At 34.8% G+C, this 18224-nt stretch overlaps 1 protein-coding gene across 12 annotated transcripts in view; it reads right to left on the minus strand.

The window, feature by feature from the left end:
• The window catches only part of AKAP9 (A-kinase anchoring protein 9), a 171587-nt gene that overhangs the window by 19833 nt on the left and 133530 nt on the right, over positions 1-18224 (minus strand). For 8 of the 12 annotated variants that reach the window (XM_046021086.1, XM_046021091.1, XM_046021084.1 and 5 more), the window contains 12 exons: positions 15822-15974; positions 15293-15472; positions 13398-14471; positions 11689-11829; positions 10719-11207; positions 10257-10320; positions 9804-9925; positions 9055-9246; positions 8603-8791; positions 3631-3775; positions 3335-3382; positions 300-519 (listed from right to left, as the gene is read on the minus strand). In XM_046021086.1, coding sequence (XP_045877042.1) covers positions 300-519; positions 3335-3382; positions 3631-3775; positions 8603-8791; positions 9055-9246; positions 9804-9925; positions 10257-10320; positions 10719-11207; positions 11689-11829; positions 13398-14471; positions 15293-15472; positions 15822-15974 — 3017 coding nt within the window. The remainder of the gene's footprint in view (positions 1-299; positions 520-3334; positions 3383-3630; positions 3776-8602; positions 8792-9054; positions 9247-9803; positions 9926-10256; positions 10321-10718; positions 11208-11688; positions 11830-13397; positions 14472-15292; positions 15473-15821; positions 15975-18224) is intronic. The other 4 variants (XM_046021090.1, XM_046021088.1, XM_046021085.1 and 1 more) reach the window with 1 other exon arrangement.

The following is an 18224-nucleotide window of genomic DNA, read 5'->3' on the forward strand; positions in this document are numbered from 1 at the left end:
TCACTTCAAATTACTTGGTGGTAATATAGAAGTAAAAATTATTTATCTTATACAGTAAGTCTCCAATAGAAGTGAACTCACAGCACACAATATGCCAATACCTAATCATGAATTTATCATTTGGAAAAATTTGGGAGTTCTTCCTTTCCACTGTAGTTTTTCCTATAAATAACGAAGTTTCAAGTTATTGACATCTTATGTATAATGTTATGTTTCTATAAGATCTGCACAATGTCTGTGATTAAAATTACTCCATTTCCTTCACCCAAATAGGTTTATAATAAGGAAGCCTAACATACCTGAAGGCTTCTAGTTCCTTTAGGTGCTTATGTTGTGCCTTGAGTGTTGTTTCTAGTTCCAGTTTAGTTTGTGCAAGTTCACTCTTCAGCTCAGCAACCACCATTTTCTCAGAACTCAGTTGTTCCTGCAGCTCTGCTGCTCTGTCCTTCACACTGCTGAGCTCCACTTGCATCTCCAGCATCTGAGACTGCTTCTGCTGTATATTGTACTCCAAGAGCTCTAAGTGGAAAATTATTAATACTTAAATTACAATCTTACAACCCATATTTGGTTATAACTATTTTATTGATGAGAACTGATTATTGATTTAGGAGATAACTGCAAAGCAAATGTGAAAAGATTACAGTCAAAGTTGCCAATTCATAAAAATACGTATCATGAATATTTTCCTCATAGTGCTAATGGTCAAGATCTCAGAACTATAAATACATAAGAATGATAACAGTTTATCAATATATATTAATCAAGACATGACTTAAAAGAAATGCCAGGTGTTCACAAATACTATACACAGAAGTGTGTATTAGCTCAAGTAGAATTTCAATAGCTCACATTAAAAAACGCCAATAATTATTGACAGCCACACAAAGTACTTGCAGGAGTTTGGCATGTAACCATGACTACAGTGCTGAGCATGGCTTGCTGGTTTTGTTTAGCACCCCTTGGCAGAGAGTCCCTAGGAACTTTACTGTCATAGAAGACTGGATCACAATTTTTTCTTTAAACACCAAGAAAACCCCGGCTACAAGTCTGTTACAATGAAAATATTTAAATCCCTAAGTAAAATAAATGAAAAAAATGTTAAGAAATATGCACCAGGAGCCTGCTTTTGCAAAAAATATAAACTTGTACACATAAGGCATTAATAAAGGTCTGCAGATAAACATATTTACCTGGGGGTTAAGAGCTGGATTAACAGTAGGATTCAGGAGAGTCTAAGGGGGTACCCTATTCTTTTGTTTTACTCTATTCTTTTGTTTACTTTTTTTACTCTTTTACTTGTTTTTAATCGTTTACTTGTTTACTCTTACTTTTGTTTTACTCTATTCTTTATTCTTTTGTTTCTCCATTCTACCTTGAATGTATTTTCAACTTAAAAAATTTTATCAGGGGCGCCTGGGTGGCTCAGTGGGTTAAAGCCCCTGCCTTCGGCCCAGGTCATGATCTCAGGGTCCTGGGATCGAGTCCCGCATCGGGCTCTCTGCTTGGTGGGGAGCCTGCTTCCTCCTCTCTCTCTGCCTGCCTCTCTGCCTACTTGCGATTTCTCTCTGTCAAATAAATAAATTAATCTTAAAAAAAAAATTTATCAAAGTTCATCACTTTATATTACAATTCACTGATTTTAGGAGATAGGAGTAACATTGGCCTTAAAAGACAATCATGCTAGTTTAAGCTTTTTTTCTTTTTAAAGATTTGTTTGAGAGAAAGAGAGAGCACAAGCATGAGGCGCAGAGGGAGAAGGAGAGAAAATCCCAAGCAGACTGTGCTGAGCACAGACTCTATCTTGGGACCCTGAGTTCATGACCTGTAACAAAACCAAGAGCTGAACGCACAACCACTGCGCCCCTCAGGAGCCCATTAGTGTAAGCTTTTAAAACTATTTCTTAGGGGTGCCTGGGTGGCTCAGTGGGTTAAAGCCTATGCCTTCTGCTCAGGTCATGGTCTCAGGGTCCTGGGATTGAGCCCTGCATCGGGCTCTCTGTTCAGCGGGGAACCTGCTCCCTCCTCTCTGCCTGCTTCTCTGACTACTTGTAATCTCTGCCTATCAAATAAATAAATAAAATCTTTTAAAAAAAAACCTATTTCTTAGAAGAAGCTAAGGATGTACAAATATAAATATGTATCTATATTTTCAATGGGGTTCTATTTAACTTAATAACAAAGTAAAATAATACTAATCAAGTCTCTAAAAATAATCTTCAATTAATCTTACATCTAAATATAAGATATATATGACCTCATTACACCTGTTTTCTCTGAGATATTTGAAGATGTGTAAAATTTTTAGTTGTTCAATGACAAATATGAGACTATGGTATAACTTTCAAAATCTGTAAAAGCATAGGTATTTCTGCCATTATATCAAACAAAACTGAAGACCAAAATGTCTCTTCATTAGATCTGGTGAAAATTAGATTGTATTTTAAGCCCTACTGACTTCCATCCATAGCTCAATTTATTTTAACAGACAACCCTACCAAATAATGGGGAAAATACATGAATGAGCATACCAGAAAGGCAAAAATCCAGCTAGCCAATATGATATGAACGAAACCACTTCAGTAATTAGAGAAATTACATTAAAATTACACAATTAAAACCACAGTAACAATCCACTGCCTATCCATAAAACTGGCAACAAAGGTCTGACATTGTCAACTACCAACAAATAAGTGAAGAAACAGGACTCTCTTTCTTACTCAGCTACTCAGCTGGCAAGCATACACACTGACAGGACGACTTTGGATTACAAAATAAATGTGAAATGATGTAGTCTATGACTCAACAATTCCACTCCTGGGAGTGAATATATAAACCCAGAAATCTCATGTTACGTATGCAGCAGCAAAATAGTGCAACAATGTGCAGAATAGCACTGGTTTTAACAGCTAAAAAACAGAAATAACCCAAACAGTCAACCACAGAACGGATATATAAATTGTAAGAATTCTGTATAGTAACAAAAGCAAATGAACTGGAGATAAATGCAGTAACTTAGAAAAATATTATAAAGAGATAAAAGAACTAAGATACAAATACATACAGAGTAATCAAGTTCAAAAGCAGGAAAACTTCAAACTTACATGGTTTAGAAATACACAAATAAGTAGTAAAACTAAAGAATAATCAGGATAATGGTTCCCTCTAGATTACCATAGTAGAGTGTGGGAAGGAGTTTCTGAGGTACTTGACATGGGTAAAGTTTCCACAGACATTCATTTAAAGATGTTATCCTGTATATTTTTGCATTTTGCACTTTCCTATACGTATACTTAAGTTTACCATAAAAAAAGATTAAAAAAGAAATAGTTACTTTCATTGTAGATTTCATTTTCTTTTAGGTGGTTATCTTCACAAAGAACTTCAAAACAAAAAAAGATAATGAGCTTAATGGGCTACTTTTAAACAAACTGATCAAAGCAATGCCTATTCATCTTAAGTTTTAAATATATCTGTTTAAAAACGAACATTATTTCCATTATGTGAGAATGAGAAGAAAATGTGACTAAAAGGAAATGTGTTTTAGATGAATAATAATACAAAGAAGGAAAACAGAGTGAAAGAGTTCACTTATTTGCTGCCATCATGTGAGACTGATGTACAGCATACCTTGGCTTGGTTGATCATTCTCTTGCTCTCTTTTCAGAGTCATCTTCCTACCATTCATTTGAGCATGCAGTGCTTGTATTTCAGATAACAAACTCCTTCTGTCTGCTTTTTGGATGCATTCCATAGCTGCTTGATATTCAATACTCTATAAATAATGCAAAGCAAAAGATCAAATGAAGAGAGTTATAAAGATAATAACACTAACAATCAGGAAATCAGAAAACAAAACAAAACAAAACCAAAAACAAAACAAACCACCAAAACCATAAATGGAATACACATGCTGAAATTTTGGAAAGATGTTAATTTTCTCTTCCTAATCATTAGGATTTACTTTTTAATTATTAATCTTCACATTTACTTTGAAAATTTTCAAACATACAACAAAACAGGAAGAATATGATAAACACTCATGTACACAGCCCAAGAAATAGCACCTATCAGCTAAAGCTGCCTCTATACAACTCCCTGAACATTTCCTCTGTACTACCTGCTTGAGAAATACTCAAATTCTAAGTCTGGTGTTATTTTCATGTGCTCTGTGCATTATCTTATATACACACATGCGTACAGTATTGTTTTGCATGCTTTTTAATATTTTATTTATTTGACAGAGAGAGATCACAAGTAGGCAGAGTCAGGCAGAGAGAAGGGGAGGGAAGCAGGCTCCCTGCCGAGCAGAAAGCCTGATGTGAGGCTCGATCCTAGGACCCTGGGATCATGACCTGAGCCGAAGGCAGAGGCTTTAACGCACTGAGCCACCCAGGCACCCCTGTTTTGCATGCTTTAAAACTTTATATAAATGGCATCATATGGTGTATTCACCTTTGCATAATTTGTTTTCACTTAATGAATTTAAGTGAACTTCATGTTGGTGAACCATCTGGGTTGGTATATACAGCTCTATTTCACAATCATTTTCAATGTTAGATAGTATTTCATAGTATGAAGTATACAGTACATTTTGAGTATCTTTTCATACATTTATTGGATACTTTTTTGTGCACCTATTTGTATCATTTGTTCATTTTTCCAGTGGTTGTTTTATTCTCATTGGATATTTGGTCAGTAGTTTCCTTTCCTTATGATGTCTTTGTGTGGTTTAAGATTCAGTAATAATGAGGGCTGGGTGGCTCAGTCGGTTAAGTGTCTGACTCTTGATTTTGGTTCAGGTCATGATCACAGGGTTCTGAGACTGAGCCACATGTGGGGCTCCGAGCTCAGCATGGAGCCTGCTTGAGATTCTCTCCCTCTGCTCTTCCCCCTGCTCACATGTGCCTTCTCTCTTTCAAATGAATAAATCTTAAAAAAAAAAAAAAAGTAGAAGAATCAGAGCAGTACTGGTTTCATAGAATGGGTTGGGAAGTGTTCCCTTCTCTTCTTAATTTTAAGAGTCTATGAAGGATTGGTATTATTCTTTAAACATCTGGTAGAATTTACCAGCGAAGCCATCTGATCATAGACTTTCTTTTATTTTACCTTCATTAAAGTAATGAGTCACATGAGTTATTTTTAATGGTAAGCTACCTTTGCATTCCTGAGTAAGCAGAAGGTGACTGTGTCTCTAAAAAATAAACAAGGACTTGGTTTGGCATTTTGTTTAGGAATTCTGCATCTATGTTCATGAATAAAACAGGCCCATAGGTTTTCTTTCTTATATTTTCTTTGTCTGACTTTGGTAACAGGGTTATATTATTAGACTCTTAACATAAACATAACTGCAAGGCATTCCCCCAGTTGTCCAATAATGGGAAGCATATGTTTAACACTGGAATTAGCTATTCCTTGAATGTATGCGGACTTCACCTGTAAAACCATTTGAACTTGGTGTAATTCTTGTGGGTAAATTTTTTTGAACTATTTTTTGTTATTTTGACATAATTTCGCCTACAGAAGACTCCAAAAATTGTGCAAGGAATTCCCACGTATCGCTCATCCAAATTCTCTAAATGTTAACTACATTTGTTTCATCACTCTCTCTGTGTGTATATATCTCTGTATGTATGTATCTACACACATACACGTCATTATTTTTCTTTTCTAAAATGTGTGAAGATAAGTGGCAGACAGATGCTCCTCTACCCCTAAGAACTGTAGTATATATTTCCTAAAAACAAGAACATTCTCTTACAAACAGTACAATTATAAAAATAGAAATTCACCTACATAATACTATTATTTAATGTATAAAACTTATTAGTTCCCATGTGCCCTTCAGCCAGTATTCTCTGATGATCACATCTAACATAACTATAGTACATTATCAAAACTAGGTTTAGACATTGGTACAATTCTATTTAAATCACAAGGCTTACTGAGATTTCATTAGTTTTTACACAGTCATTCACTCTCCTGGTGTATACAGTATTTTGAAATTTTGTCACATGTCTAGGTTTTAGTCACCACCACCATAATCAGGATATGGAACTGTTTCATCACCACAAAGAAACTCCTTGGTAGTCACAACCTTTCCCCAGCCATAATCCCTGATAACTGCTGATCTGTTCACTATCACTATAATTTTAGCATTTCAAATGTTGTATAAAAGGTTTAGAGTATCAACAGTCTATTCCTTTTTAATTGCTAAGTAGTATTTCATTGTATGGATGTACTTTAATTTGTTTATCCATTTACCCGTCAAAAGACATTGGGCTGTTTCCAGTTTTAGAGTATTACAAGTAAAATTATTATGACTGTTCCTGTATAGGTCTTAATGGAGTGGAGATATAGTTTTCATTTCTGATAAACACCTATGATAACATGACTTCTAGGTCATACAGCAAGTATCCATATATTTAACCTTGTAAGAAACTGTCACTCTCCAGAGTGACTCTCCCATTTTACATTCCATTCAGCAATGTATGCAATGCAATTTCTCTACATCTTCACCAGCACTTGGTATTTCCCCTAATTTTTATTTTGGCCATTCTGATAGATATATAGTGGCCTCAATTTGTTTTGGTCTAATATATGCTTGTGCATAGATTTCAGTTATGCACAAAAGTGAGGTAGTATACTTCATATCAGGAAGTACATGATGTCTGGTTCTATTACTGGTGATATTAATTCTGATCACTTGATTAAGGTGGTATCTGTAAGGTTTTCCACTGAATTATTACTGCTTGAGTTATTACTATGATGTTTAATAAAGTATGATCTTTCTTCATCATTTCTTCTATCCACTCTCTGGCATTCTATTTTAAGAAAGAATTTTTATCTATTTATTTATATTAGTATGAATCCATGAGTTCTTATTCCACTTTTTGGTTTATAATCTGTCACTATCATTATTTAGTATGATGTTCCAGTTGTCCTAAACGTGGACATTGGAAACTCCTTCAAGTTGGCTTCTGTGATCTTTTGAAGTCTCCCTTCATTCTTTGAGCAAGTCCTTGTCAGCAAAACAAGATATTCTCTGTTCATCTTATATGTCCCTCTGCTTCAGCCCAGGAATCAGTCATTTCTCCAAGGAGTCCTAGCTCCTTTTAATGGAGAATGTAGTTAAAAATGAAGATCTGGGGACACCTGGATGGCTCAGTTGGTTAAGCGGCTGCCTTCGGCTCGGGTCATGATCCCAGAGTCCTGGGATTGAGTCCTACATCAGGCTCCTCGCTTGGCAGGGAGCCTGCTTCTCCCTCTGCCTCTGCCTGCCACTCTGTCTGCCTGTGCTCGTGCGCTCTCTCTCTAACAAATAAATAAATAAAATCTTAAAAAAAAAAAAAGATCTGGGCAATAAGTGTTGTTAGTAGTTTTTTAACTATCAATTTTTTTTTACTAGTTATAGGTCTTTTCAGGTTTTTCTACTTCTCTCTGTATGAGTTCTGAGAAGTGATTATTTTTCTAGAAATCTGTTCATTTTACCTAAGTTTTTGAATTGATATAAAATTATTCATAATATTCTGTTATTTTACATCTCAGCTATTTTTAGTTATGATCCCATTTTCATTTTTTATAAAAATGTGCTTTACTTCTTTCCTTAAGCAGTTCTTCAGAAAGTTTCTATCTTATTAGTCTTTCAAAGAAGAAACTTTTCTAAGTTTTTATCCTCTCTATTGTACCAACATACTGCATTTCGCTAACTTCATTTTTCTTTATTACAGCTGAACCTCATTATGAATGGATTACGCATCTACAAATCTGCCTATTCACTAAAATTTATCTGTAACCCTGAATCAATACTTGTGGTGCTTTGACAGTAATTTGTAAACACACACAGAGGGGCAAATATTTAAAGTGCCAGCTGTGCGTGTGCGCAGCTGAAGTGGAACTAGGTACCATTCTGTTTTCTTTCATCTCTTAGATTGCAAACACATGTCCTTTGTGCCATCTATTCAGTGCTTTGTTTCTTTGCATTTTTCTACTCCTTATTGGTGACTTTTCTATTTAAAAAGGTCCCTAAGCACAGAGATGAAGAACTATCTTAGTGTTACTCATCACAAAAAGATGGTATTTCATGCAGAGAATATATGTGATAAGCTTCGTTTAGACATGAGTTATATAGTGCTCTTGGCCATGAGTTCAACATTAATGAATCAGTGATACCTAGTACATAAGGTGTCTTTAAAAAGAAACCCACACAAAACAGAATTATGTATTGGTTGGTTGACAAATGACATGACCAGGGGCTCACAGGAACCCAACAGCTATTTTCCCTAGTAGCAATGGCTCAGCAGTCACAGCAACTTTACAGAATCTAACTACTGCAGACAATGAGAACTGACCATCGCTTACTTCTACTTTCTTTGGGCTTATTCTGTTGCTCTTTTCTAACTAAGTTGGATGAATAGCTCCTTAATTTTCAGTGTTGCTTAGTTTCTAACATAAGATAAAACATTTAAGGTAATAATTTTCCAATATTCTTAGTGGATCCTGTTAAAATTTTAACTTTCAGACCTTCTCCAAAAGTAATCCATAACTCACTTGCTTATTACTATTAAAAAGCAGTCTTTGTTTCAAAGTTTTATTTTAATACCTGTTCTTCTATTCTCTGTTCCAAACAGTTTAATAATCCAACTGCATCTCTAGTACATAGACCTGTCAGCTCAGTCTGAAATGCAGCTAGTAAAACACTGCGTTCCTTTAAGAAAACTTGTTGAAGAGCAAGCAGAATTTCGCCTCGCCAATCTGGGGAGCCCTCATGAGACTGGGAACCATCATAAACCTAGCAGAGTATAAAAAACAAAAGTCAGTTTTCAAATAAGCATGTTTTAAAAAAAACTCTAAAATACTTATCTACCAACCAAAATAAATAGTAGAGCCAAAAGAAAAGCATGGATTTGCTTCCAAGTGTGTGGCTTGTGACATTTAAATGATATATAGTAATTCATGTGTAATTACAGAATAAAAGACAATAATTTAATCTGTAAAGTGCCTTATTATTAGTAAAAGTCATATAAAACTATTAAGATACACAATATTGAGTACCTCGGCATCTCTTTGCACTTGCATTTTGGTAATTAAATCCTTAAGAGATGAGATTGTACTGAGAAGAGCTCTTCTTTCTTCTAGCCAAGATTCTGACACTTGCTGAACAGAATGGTCCTCTCCATCATTATAGGGAGACTCAGTGAGGGAGAGCACCTGCATGCCTTCATTATGGACAGCTCTCAGTAATCCCTAGAAATAAAACCCAAAGGCCAGAATTCTGAAAACTTCTTCAAAGACAGACATACAAAGAAATATAAATTTTAAGTAACATGGCTTTATCTAGTTAGACTACTTGGAAGAGCCACTGTAGGAAGAAAACACCAGGCTACCACTACTGACTGACTTTTTCTTATGGAGGGGATGTAAGTCTATGACTTTGTGTAGCTCTCACCTGTAAGTTCCTTCTACTTAACTGATATGCTTTTCTTGGATTTAATGCTTAGCCACTAATCTGGCCAAAAGAAATAAGTAAGAGATAAATTCTACACCTGGGGATTGCTTTAATAATTTTGGCACTCAAAAATACCAGGGATAAAAACTATTTTTAAAAATCTTTAGATAAATAATTATTAAATACATTGTACTTTATTATCTGCAAAATACAGGAATTACACTAAACAGATTCTAAAGATTCGTTCTTGCTTTGCGATTCTCTCTTCAGAGAACAATGTATGTTCTAAAAAACTGCTATGTTCAATATAGAAACCACACAGACTAAATTTCACTAAAAGACTGTCTTTCAGTACCTTTATTTTCTTCGGAAATGAATCTGTTGAACCTTCACCTTCATCTCCTCGGTCTTCTGATGCTATGTCAAATCCCTGACTTTGTGTAAGATAAATTCCCTGACCCCAGTCTGATCCAGAATCTAAAATAAAGAAAACAACCACTGACTATTAAAAAGAAACAAATACTTTTTAAGTAGGTACTAAAAAAAATTTCAGAAATGTATATAACTTGGGTGCCTGGGTGGCTCAGTGGATTAAAGCCTCTGCCTTCGGCTCAGGTCATGATCCCAGGTTCCTGGGATCGAGCCCCTTATTGGGCTCTCTGCTCAGCAGGGTGCCTGCTTCCCCCTCTCCCTCTGCCTGATTCTCTGCCTACTTGTGATCTCTCTTTCTCTGTCGAATAAATAAAATCTTTAAAAACAAAAAAACAAAAAGCAAAACAACAACAAAAAAGAAAGGTATATAACTTACCACTGGAACATATTTCTCTAGTTTGGTAAGCATCAGAATGTGTTAATTCAGGAACTGAGGATCCCTAATTAGAGAACACAGAAGAAAACATAACATTTTTTGCTTTGATAAAATAAAAATAGGACCCAATGAATAGTTGTGATCTTTTATAGTGCTGTCAAAACACAAGAGATTCAATTAAATCATACATTTTACAATAAATGGAACTATCCATGGTTTAAAAGTCTTCAATTTTTTTCCAAATGGATATTACCACAAGAAGTCATTCATGAGTTAAGGAATAATTTGGTGCTCCAAATTTGTGGAAAGTTATTATCTAACTACACAATGGAAAGATTAAAAACTGCAATTTTATCTAAGGAAGAGATTACCCAAATTTCTTTTTCTGTTAAAAACAAAGAATTGGGGCGGTGGGGGGAAGCACACAACGTTGAAAAAACACATATTATGAAAACCAAATACCTCTTTAGATCTCAGACACTGTATCACTGCCTTCAAGGTACCACATTCCTCTGTCAGCAACTGAACAGCAACATAATGCTCTCTCTTTAAGGTTTCAGTTTCAGAAATATGTCTGGATTCCATATCCAAAATTTCAGCAGCATGTAGTTCTTGCATCTGCTCAATTTTTTCAGTAAACTGATTGATTATTTCAGTGACTTCTTCTGATGAACACTCACTCTGTAAATCAACTTGGATTCCTACATTTCTAACAAGAACTTGTGGAGTCTGACTACTGCTATTAACCTTGAAGGTCCCCTCCATCTGGGATGCCAAACTTTTATCCACATTAGTAGCAAGTGGTTCTAATATGCAGACTTTTCTGTTTTCCTGTACCTCAGTCTTATCTTCTTTTTCTAAGAAGGAGGATAATTTCTCTTTTGCTTCTGTGAGTTGATTCCTAACTTGGCTTAAATCTTTCTGAAGAGATGCCATATTTGTCTCTTTTACCTAAAACGTAATGAATAGAACAGCAGAACATTCAATTAAAAATATTAAATGTAGAATTTTGGGTAGAGAGGAGAGGCTATTCATGCATATTAATATGCTCATTTTCCTCAGAATAATACGATAAATATTTCAGAAACACTCATAGATTCTATATCAATTTGTATATATGTAGAGTCACAGTTACCATAGAAGGGAAATTATTTTATCAGCCTCTTTTGGTATTCATGGGATAAAGAGCGCTCTTTAATATCTTTCTCCTCATTCATTAACAGACTAGAAACTAAAAGCATCTTTCTATAAAAGATTCAAACAAAACCAAGCAAGATCATGCTAGTAAAGAAATTTATAGTAACTTTTCATCAAAGCCACAAAAGATTTTTTTTTCTAGCTTTTTGGTTTGTTTTATAGAAGAGAATATACTTCAAAATGAAATTAAGATATGTAAAAATAAGTTAAATAGGACGTATGTTACTTATTTTACCAAAAGCTCTTCCTGAAGCTTTTCTGCTTTCTCTTTGTAATTGGCAAGTTCTTCTTTGATAGCTGATGATTCAGCTCTAAGAGCCTCAAGTTGACAACAAAATCCACTTTCTTCACTGGTATTAATAGGCTCAGCAGTTGCCTGAATTGCAGTGAAAAACATTTAAAAACACATTATTTTCAAAAGATACAGCCAAGTTCAAAGCACTTATACATTCTAATGAAGCTTTTTCCAGAATGACTGCTTATCAGATAAAAGGGTGTAGAATGATTCATGTTCTTTCAACAAATAGGAAAACTTTTTTAGGAACTATCATTTTATGTTCTTGAGACAGTAAAGAAAAAATCATTTTCTGGGGGTGCCTGGGTGGCTCAGTGGATTAAGCCGCTGCCTTCGGCTCAGGTCATGATCTCAGGGTCCTGGGATCGAGCCCCGCATCGGGCTCTCTGCTGCGCAGGGAGCCTGCTTCCTCCTCTCTCTCTGCCTGCCTCTCTGCCTACTTGTGATCTCTCTCTCTGTCAAATAAATAAATAAAATCTTTAAAAAAAAAAAAATTATTTTCTGGGAGTCAAAGATACATCATGTTAGTATATAATCCTAAATATTTATAAATTATTAGTGAAAATATTGTTACCATTCAGAACACTTTAAAAAAAAACGATTTTATTTATTTATTTGACAGAGAGAGATCACAAGTAGGCAGAGAGGCAGGCGGGGAGTGGGGGGAGCAGGCTCCCTGCTGAGCAGAGAGCCGGATGTGCAACTTGATCCCAGGACCCTGAGATCATGACCTGAGCTAAAGACAGAGGCTTTAACCCACTGAGTCACCCAGGTGCCCCCAGAAAATGATTTTTTCTTTCATATTTATATCACTTTCCTCAAAAAATACTAAGTCTTACTACGATATTTCTTACAAGTTTTATATACATAGAAAGTCATGTTAATATTTTAATATGACTACAAGAATTTATACTTCCAGGGAGCTAGGACAAAAAAGCCTATTAAATGGAAAGAATTATCATACTTTGTCAAACAAATTATATATTTATAGAATCTTGCTGTTAGTTAATTGCCTAGTATTCAGATAAGACCACACATTTAGTACTCAAAATTATAAATATATAAAGTGTGAATTTGAAAATTAAAGTCCTTCTACTATCTCTGCCCTATGCTAAGAAATAAAGGCCATTTCAGATCTTTACGTAAGTAGACTTAATTAAAAGGCAAGATAAAAATTATTTCTAAGAAAGGAAAGAACCTATTATCAGGTATAAAATCTCAAAAGCTAATGACTCTTCACTGATACGCTACTTCAGTAGAATACTAATATATTTTGATGTTTCGATTACTTAAAAGGAATGATCAAATAACATGCATGTTAGATGGAACAGGAAAAAAAAACAACATACAAGTTCCAAAAGACATTTGCTAATCTTAACATCTCTAACTTTCTTTTGACTGCTCTACTTAATGAGTATGCTAGTGAAATAAATAACGTGATTTCGAGATCACAATATAGTCTGTACCCATTATTTTAGTGGTAATAATATGACTGTACAGAAAAGTAGTATTTTTATAAAAACCCTCTATATAAGAATTGCTAGATGTAAAGAACACCATATTTAATTTAAATTAGTAATCAGTTTAAGGACAAAGAAAAAGAGAATTCCTTATGGCATTTAAGTGAAAAAAATGAAAAACAACCTAACCTTGAAAACTTCAAAATCTCCTACAGGGCTTCTTTTCCTTTCTTTACCTCCCTGGTTTATCTCCTCCTCCAATAACTTCTTTAGTTCTAGTAGCTTCTTTTCTTTCTCCAAAGCATTTTTCTTCACAATTTCTACCTGTTTTTTTTCTAAAATCAAACTAGCCTGCATTTCAACCACCTGGTTTTCTAACTCTGATATTCTCAAAGTTAATGCTAATACATCTGGGTCCATCTCATTGTCTCTTACTGGATTTAAATTCTGTACATTTGTTCTTTCAAGTTCTGGTGAAACTGCTTGTTCATCTTGACAGAGTTTTGCATATTCCTTAACTGCTTCAAGTTGGATTTGACTCACAAGAGCAGCAGCAACTTTTTCTTCAAGTATATTCTGTAGGTTTACAATCTTCCGTTTAAGCATTTCTGTTTCAGATTGGCCTTGTTCTTGCATGTCCTTTATAAGTTTGTAACACTGGGTGAGTTCCAAGTCCTTTGCGCTCACAGTGCCCTCAAGCTGTAGCACCTTTGTTTCCAAACTGCTTATTGAACTTCTGCTGTTTTCTTCAAAAGACGTGATGTGAGTCTGATTTTCTAAGGGTTTAAAGTCATTCTCAGTAAGGTGAACTTCCAGTTCAGGTTTGGTTTTGCTCGGGTCATCTATGTCCATACTAACGCTTTTCTCTGGTACACTTTGGATTTTCTCCGTATTTTCACGTTCTCTCTTTAAGCTGCATAATTCTTTTGTTAGCTCGTTCATTTTTAAATTGGTTTCTTCAAGTACATTTTTCGTAAAAGCCATTTCTTTGTTAGTGGTTTCTACTTGCTGTTCCAAAGCCAGTTTTTCAACTATTAACATATCTAACTGATGTTTTAAACTATCTGCTTCCTCTGGGAAAGGGCTGGCATCCATTGATGTCTTCTGTTCAATATTTGCCAATTCCTGTTGAAGTTTTTCAATCACGTCATTGAGCTGTTCAATTTCTTCTTCCCTACTTTTCTTCACACGTTCTTGATCACTCATCAAACATTCTATCTGGGTTTCAAGATCCCTTATCAGTTCATTTTTTTCTTCAATAACCTATTAATGAAAACAAATAACAGACATAATAAATATGTATTTGCATTTTGGGAATTTTATTTTTTATTTTAAGGGCAGGATCTCAAAGGGTTGATCTCACACAAATAGTACACTTCTCAGACATGTTAGATTAATTTTGATATAAACCAACAGTCCCCATCATATCAAACAAGGACCTTACTTCTAACTTTGTTCAGAAAGTTCTGTTAAATATAAAGTGATTTAAACATTAGTAGCTGTTTTCCTATAAATAGTCAATATCAATACATTCTAATTGAAAAGAATAAAGTAGTAAAATAAAAATGGTCAACAGATGGTGTTACTATCTTATTTAATTCACATCAAATAGAATTTTTAATAGTTTTGTTAGAATGAGATGATGAAATCTGAGTCACCAGAGATTCTCTGGAAAACATCAAAAATCCTTGACAATATTAGGAGGGAATAAAAAATACACATAGCTTGTAAAGCCAATGTGTCTTTTTTTTTTTTTTAAGATTTATTTGAGAGGGAGAGACAGAGAGAGGGAAAGAGCAAGCGCACGTGAGCACGCACACATGCACAGCATGCAAGAACAGGGTGAGGGAGAAGGAGCAGGGCTCAGTCCCAGGACAGTGGGACTATGACCTGGGCCGAAGGCTTGATTTAACCGCCTAAGCCAACCAGGTGCCCGAAGCCAATGTACCTTAATAAAATAAAATTTAATGGGTAAAAGAGGATTAAGGTTTATTCAGTTCTTATACTCAAAGAGAAGCTGAAAAACAGCATTTGCCCTTCAAAATTCTAGCTTAATTTCATGTAATAATTTAAAACTAGTGTACCTTATTATCTGTTGTAATTTTAAGTTGATGCTGAAGTTTTGTAATTTGCTCATTTAATTGGTCAATTTCTATTTCTTTTTCCTGCATTATTTGAGCCAATTTTCCAAACAACCCATGTTGGTCCTGAGTAGAGATAGCATCAGACTCTTTTATGGCAAATCCCAATTTCTCCATTTCATCCTAGGGACAAAAAACCCCAATCAGCTGGATAGATCATTACATGTAATTTTCTGAATACTCTTTCAATTAAGTGTTACAAAGATAAAGTGCCCAAAATGTACAAATAAAATCAGCAATCATATAGTAATTTTAAGTCAATAATTCTTAAAATATTTTGATAAAAGTTCTAAAAATTTTTTCATTCGTGATGAATTCAAATATTATGCTGGGTTGAAAATAAGTTCCATGCAAACCCATCTGCAGTGAATGTTCCTGTTAAGAATTATTTAGCAGCTAGACTCAGCAAGTGCTTGATACTAAGACAAAAATTATGAATTATTTATGAACAAAGTTTTTCTTAATTAATTACCTTAAATAATTTGTTTTCTTGTTCAAGTTCTTGAAGGCGGGTAGTAGATTCCTTTTTCTGTATTTCTAATTGCATATGGAGTTGCTGAACTTCTTCATTCTTATTTTCCAGTTCCTCTCTAAACTGCTCTAATTGTTCTTCTAAGTTTGTAATCTTTGATATCAAAATATCAAAAGGGAAGAGAAAAAAAAATACCTGTTTATACAAATGTTCGTGAAAAGAGAATGAAAAGTGCTGAATTAGGTGTATAAAACATATATTTAAGACATACGAACCATAAGAATAAAGGGGTTTCTCTAAGCCAGTATATAACTGTGTGGTTTCTAGGTACTTTCAAACTGATCACCCTTAAATCATTCCACTTAAAGCAAAGAGAAGAACTTCAGAGGAAGGAAGCATTCAAGGGGCCATTTCTTACCTAAAATATTTTCTGACAAAGTAAAAGTCTGGGAGGAAGGGAAAGAGTCCACATTTTAAATCTTATTTCATGTTAAATTTAGTTGCTATCAAAAGGTTCAAGAAAGCTGCAAAGTTAAGTCAGTTGTTTTAGCTACCAAATGAGACTAGCTCAAATTAGTCAATACTAATACTTAACCTAATGAAAGGTTTGGCTGAATGTGCCTTGCTTAAGTAGATGAAAGGAGAGGTAGACACTAAGACTGTGAGATCCTTGTCTGAAATACAGAAACTTAAACAGCAAGTTATTAATACCGTTTTAGGATAAAATTAGAGAACTCCTATACGTTAGGACAATAGAAATTTAGCTCTTTTCTGAGCACAGATTCCTGTTAATGTTAAAGCAATTACTCTGTAATGGTTAGTTATATAGAGACTGAAACTAATGAGTTTTAAGAGCTAGTTACCATTATATTTCAAAAGTTGGGTCTGATTAAGGAATAGTTGTTTAGTTCAATGCTTTGTAGTTACTTAATAAATATTTAATGAATGATCAAAATTGCTGCATTAATAGCAACCTAGAATGCAGGAGCAACATTATTCAGTAGTAGCTGGCTCAGAGGGCAGCCTATAAATCATTTATTTCCTTAGAACTTGAAAGGAACCATATGCTACCTATACCCAGACATGTAATCAGAATCGTATCTTAGCATTAACAAGGCAAAGCCCCTTAACAGAAATAGTATTAATGCTAATAATAGTAGCCATCATTTATAGACAATTTGTTGTTAGGGACTGCATAAGGCGCTTCATAGGTATCATTTTTAAAACTCTGTGACAATCTTATGAGATCTTTACTTGGATTATTCCCATTTTGGAGATGAGGAGGGAGTCACTGAGAACAAAGTACCTTGTCTTGAGGTCACGAGACCAGTATGTGGTGAGGAGTTTACCTTTGGAGCCTTACATTCTTTTTTTTTTTAGATTTTATTTATTTGAGAGAGTGTGAGCAAGCACGTGGCTCAGAAGGGCACAGGGAGAGGGAGAGAAAGAATCTCCAGCAGTCCACTGAGTGAGGAACCCGACAACGCGGGACTCCATCCTGTGACCCTGAGATCGTGACTTGAGCCTAAATCAAGAGCCAGATGTTTAATGACTGAGCCACCCAGGTGCTCCTAAAGCCTCGCATTCTTAACTATCATTTATCCTGCTTATAATAACTAATGTCTGGAACTCATACTTATTTTCTGTGCACTGGTATAAACTCGGTAGACACATCTTAAACACATTTAATAGTTGCTCATATATAATTATCAGGTTGGTGTGCTGAAAACTATGGTGATTTTATCTTCTTCAAAGTTATCGAATGCAGTAGTATTTATACCTATCCTTATCTTTCACAGCTACTTTTGATGAAAGGTATTACTTTAATATACATATAGACATTTAAGTTCAAAAATGAAGCTCTACCTCAAATGCTATTAGATTTCTGGGGTACCTGTTAATCCTCTTTGCCTACTTCACTCTCCCCCAAAAACCGACCTCCCCTCTGGCAACCATCAGTTTGTTCTGTGTATTTAAGAGTCTGTTTTTTCATTTATTTGTTTTGTTTTCCTTTTTGATACAAGAGTTTATGGTCAAATTCTAAATTTGATCTAAAGTCTTGCTATTCACAACGTGGTCCCTAGAGCAGCAGAACTGGCATCACCTGGGAACATGTGAGATGCACAGACTCCAAAGCCCCATGCCGGACCTACTGAATCTGAATCTTCCTTTTAATAAGATCCCCAGGGGATTCATGTGCACACTAAAGTCTGAGAAACACTGGCCTAAAGTACTAACATTTCTGTTCTAAGAAGCTGAATTTGAGTCATCACAATAGAGACCTCAATTCCCAAAGATGACAACTGTAGGATTCTTTCCGCCTGTTCAGTCAGACTCCAGTTTCAGTCCCAGGCTGTCCTATTACTGAGTCTATAACAACCAAAACCACAAGAATATTACTAG

Source organism: Meles meles, chromosome 10, assembly GCF_922984935.1.
Source record: "Meles meles chromosome 10, mMelMel3.1 paternal haplotype, whole genome shotgun sequence".
Classification (NCBI taxonomy): domain Eukaryota; kingdom Metazoa; phylum Chordata; class Mammalia; order Carnivora; family Mustelidae; genus Meles; species Meles meles.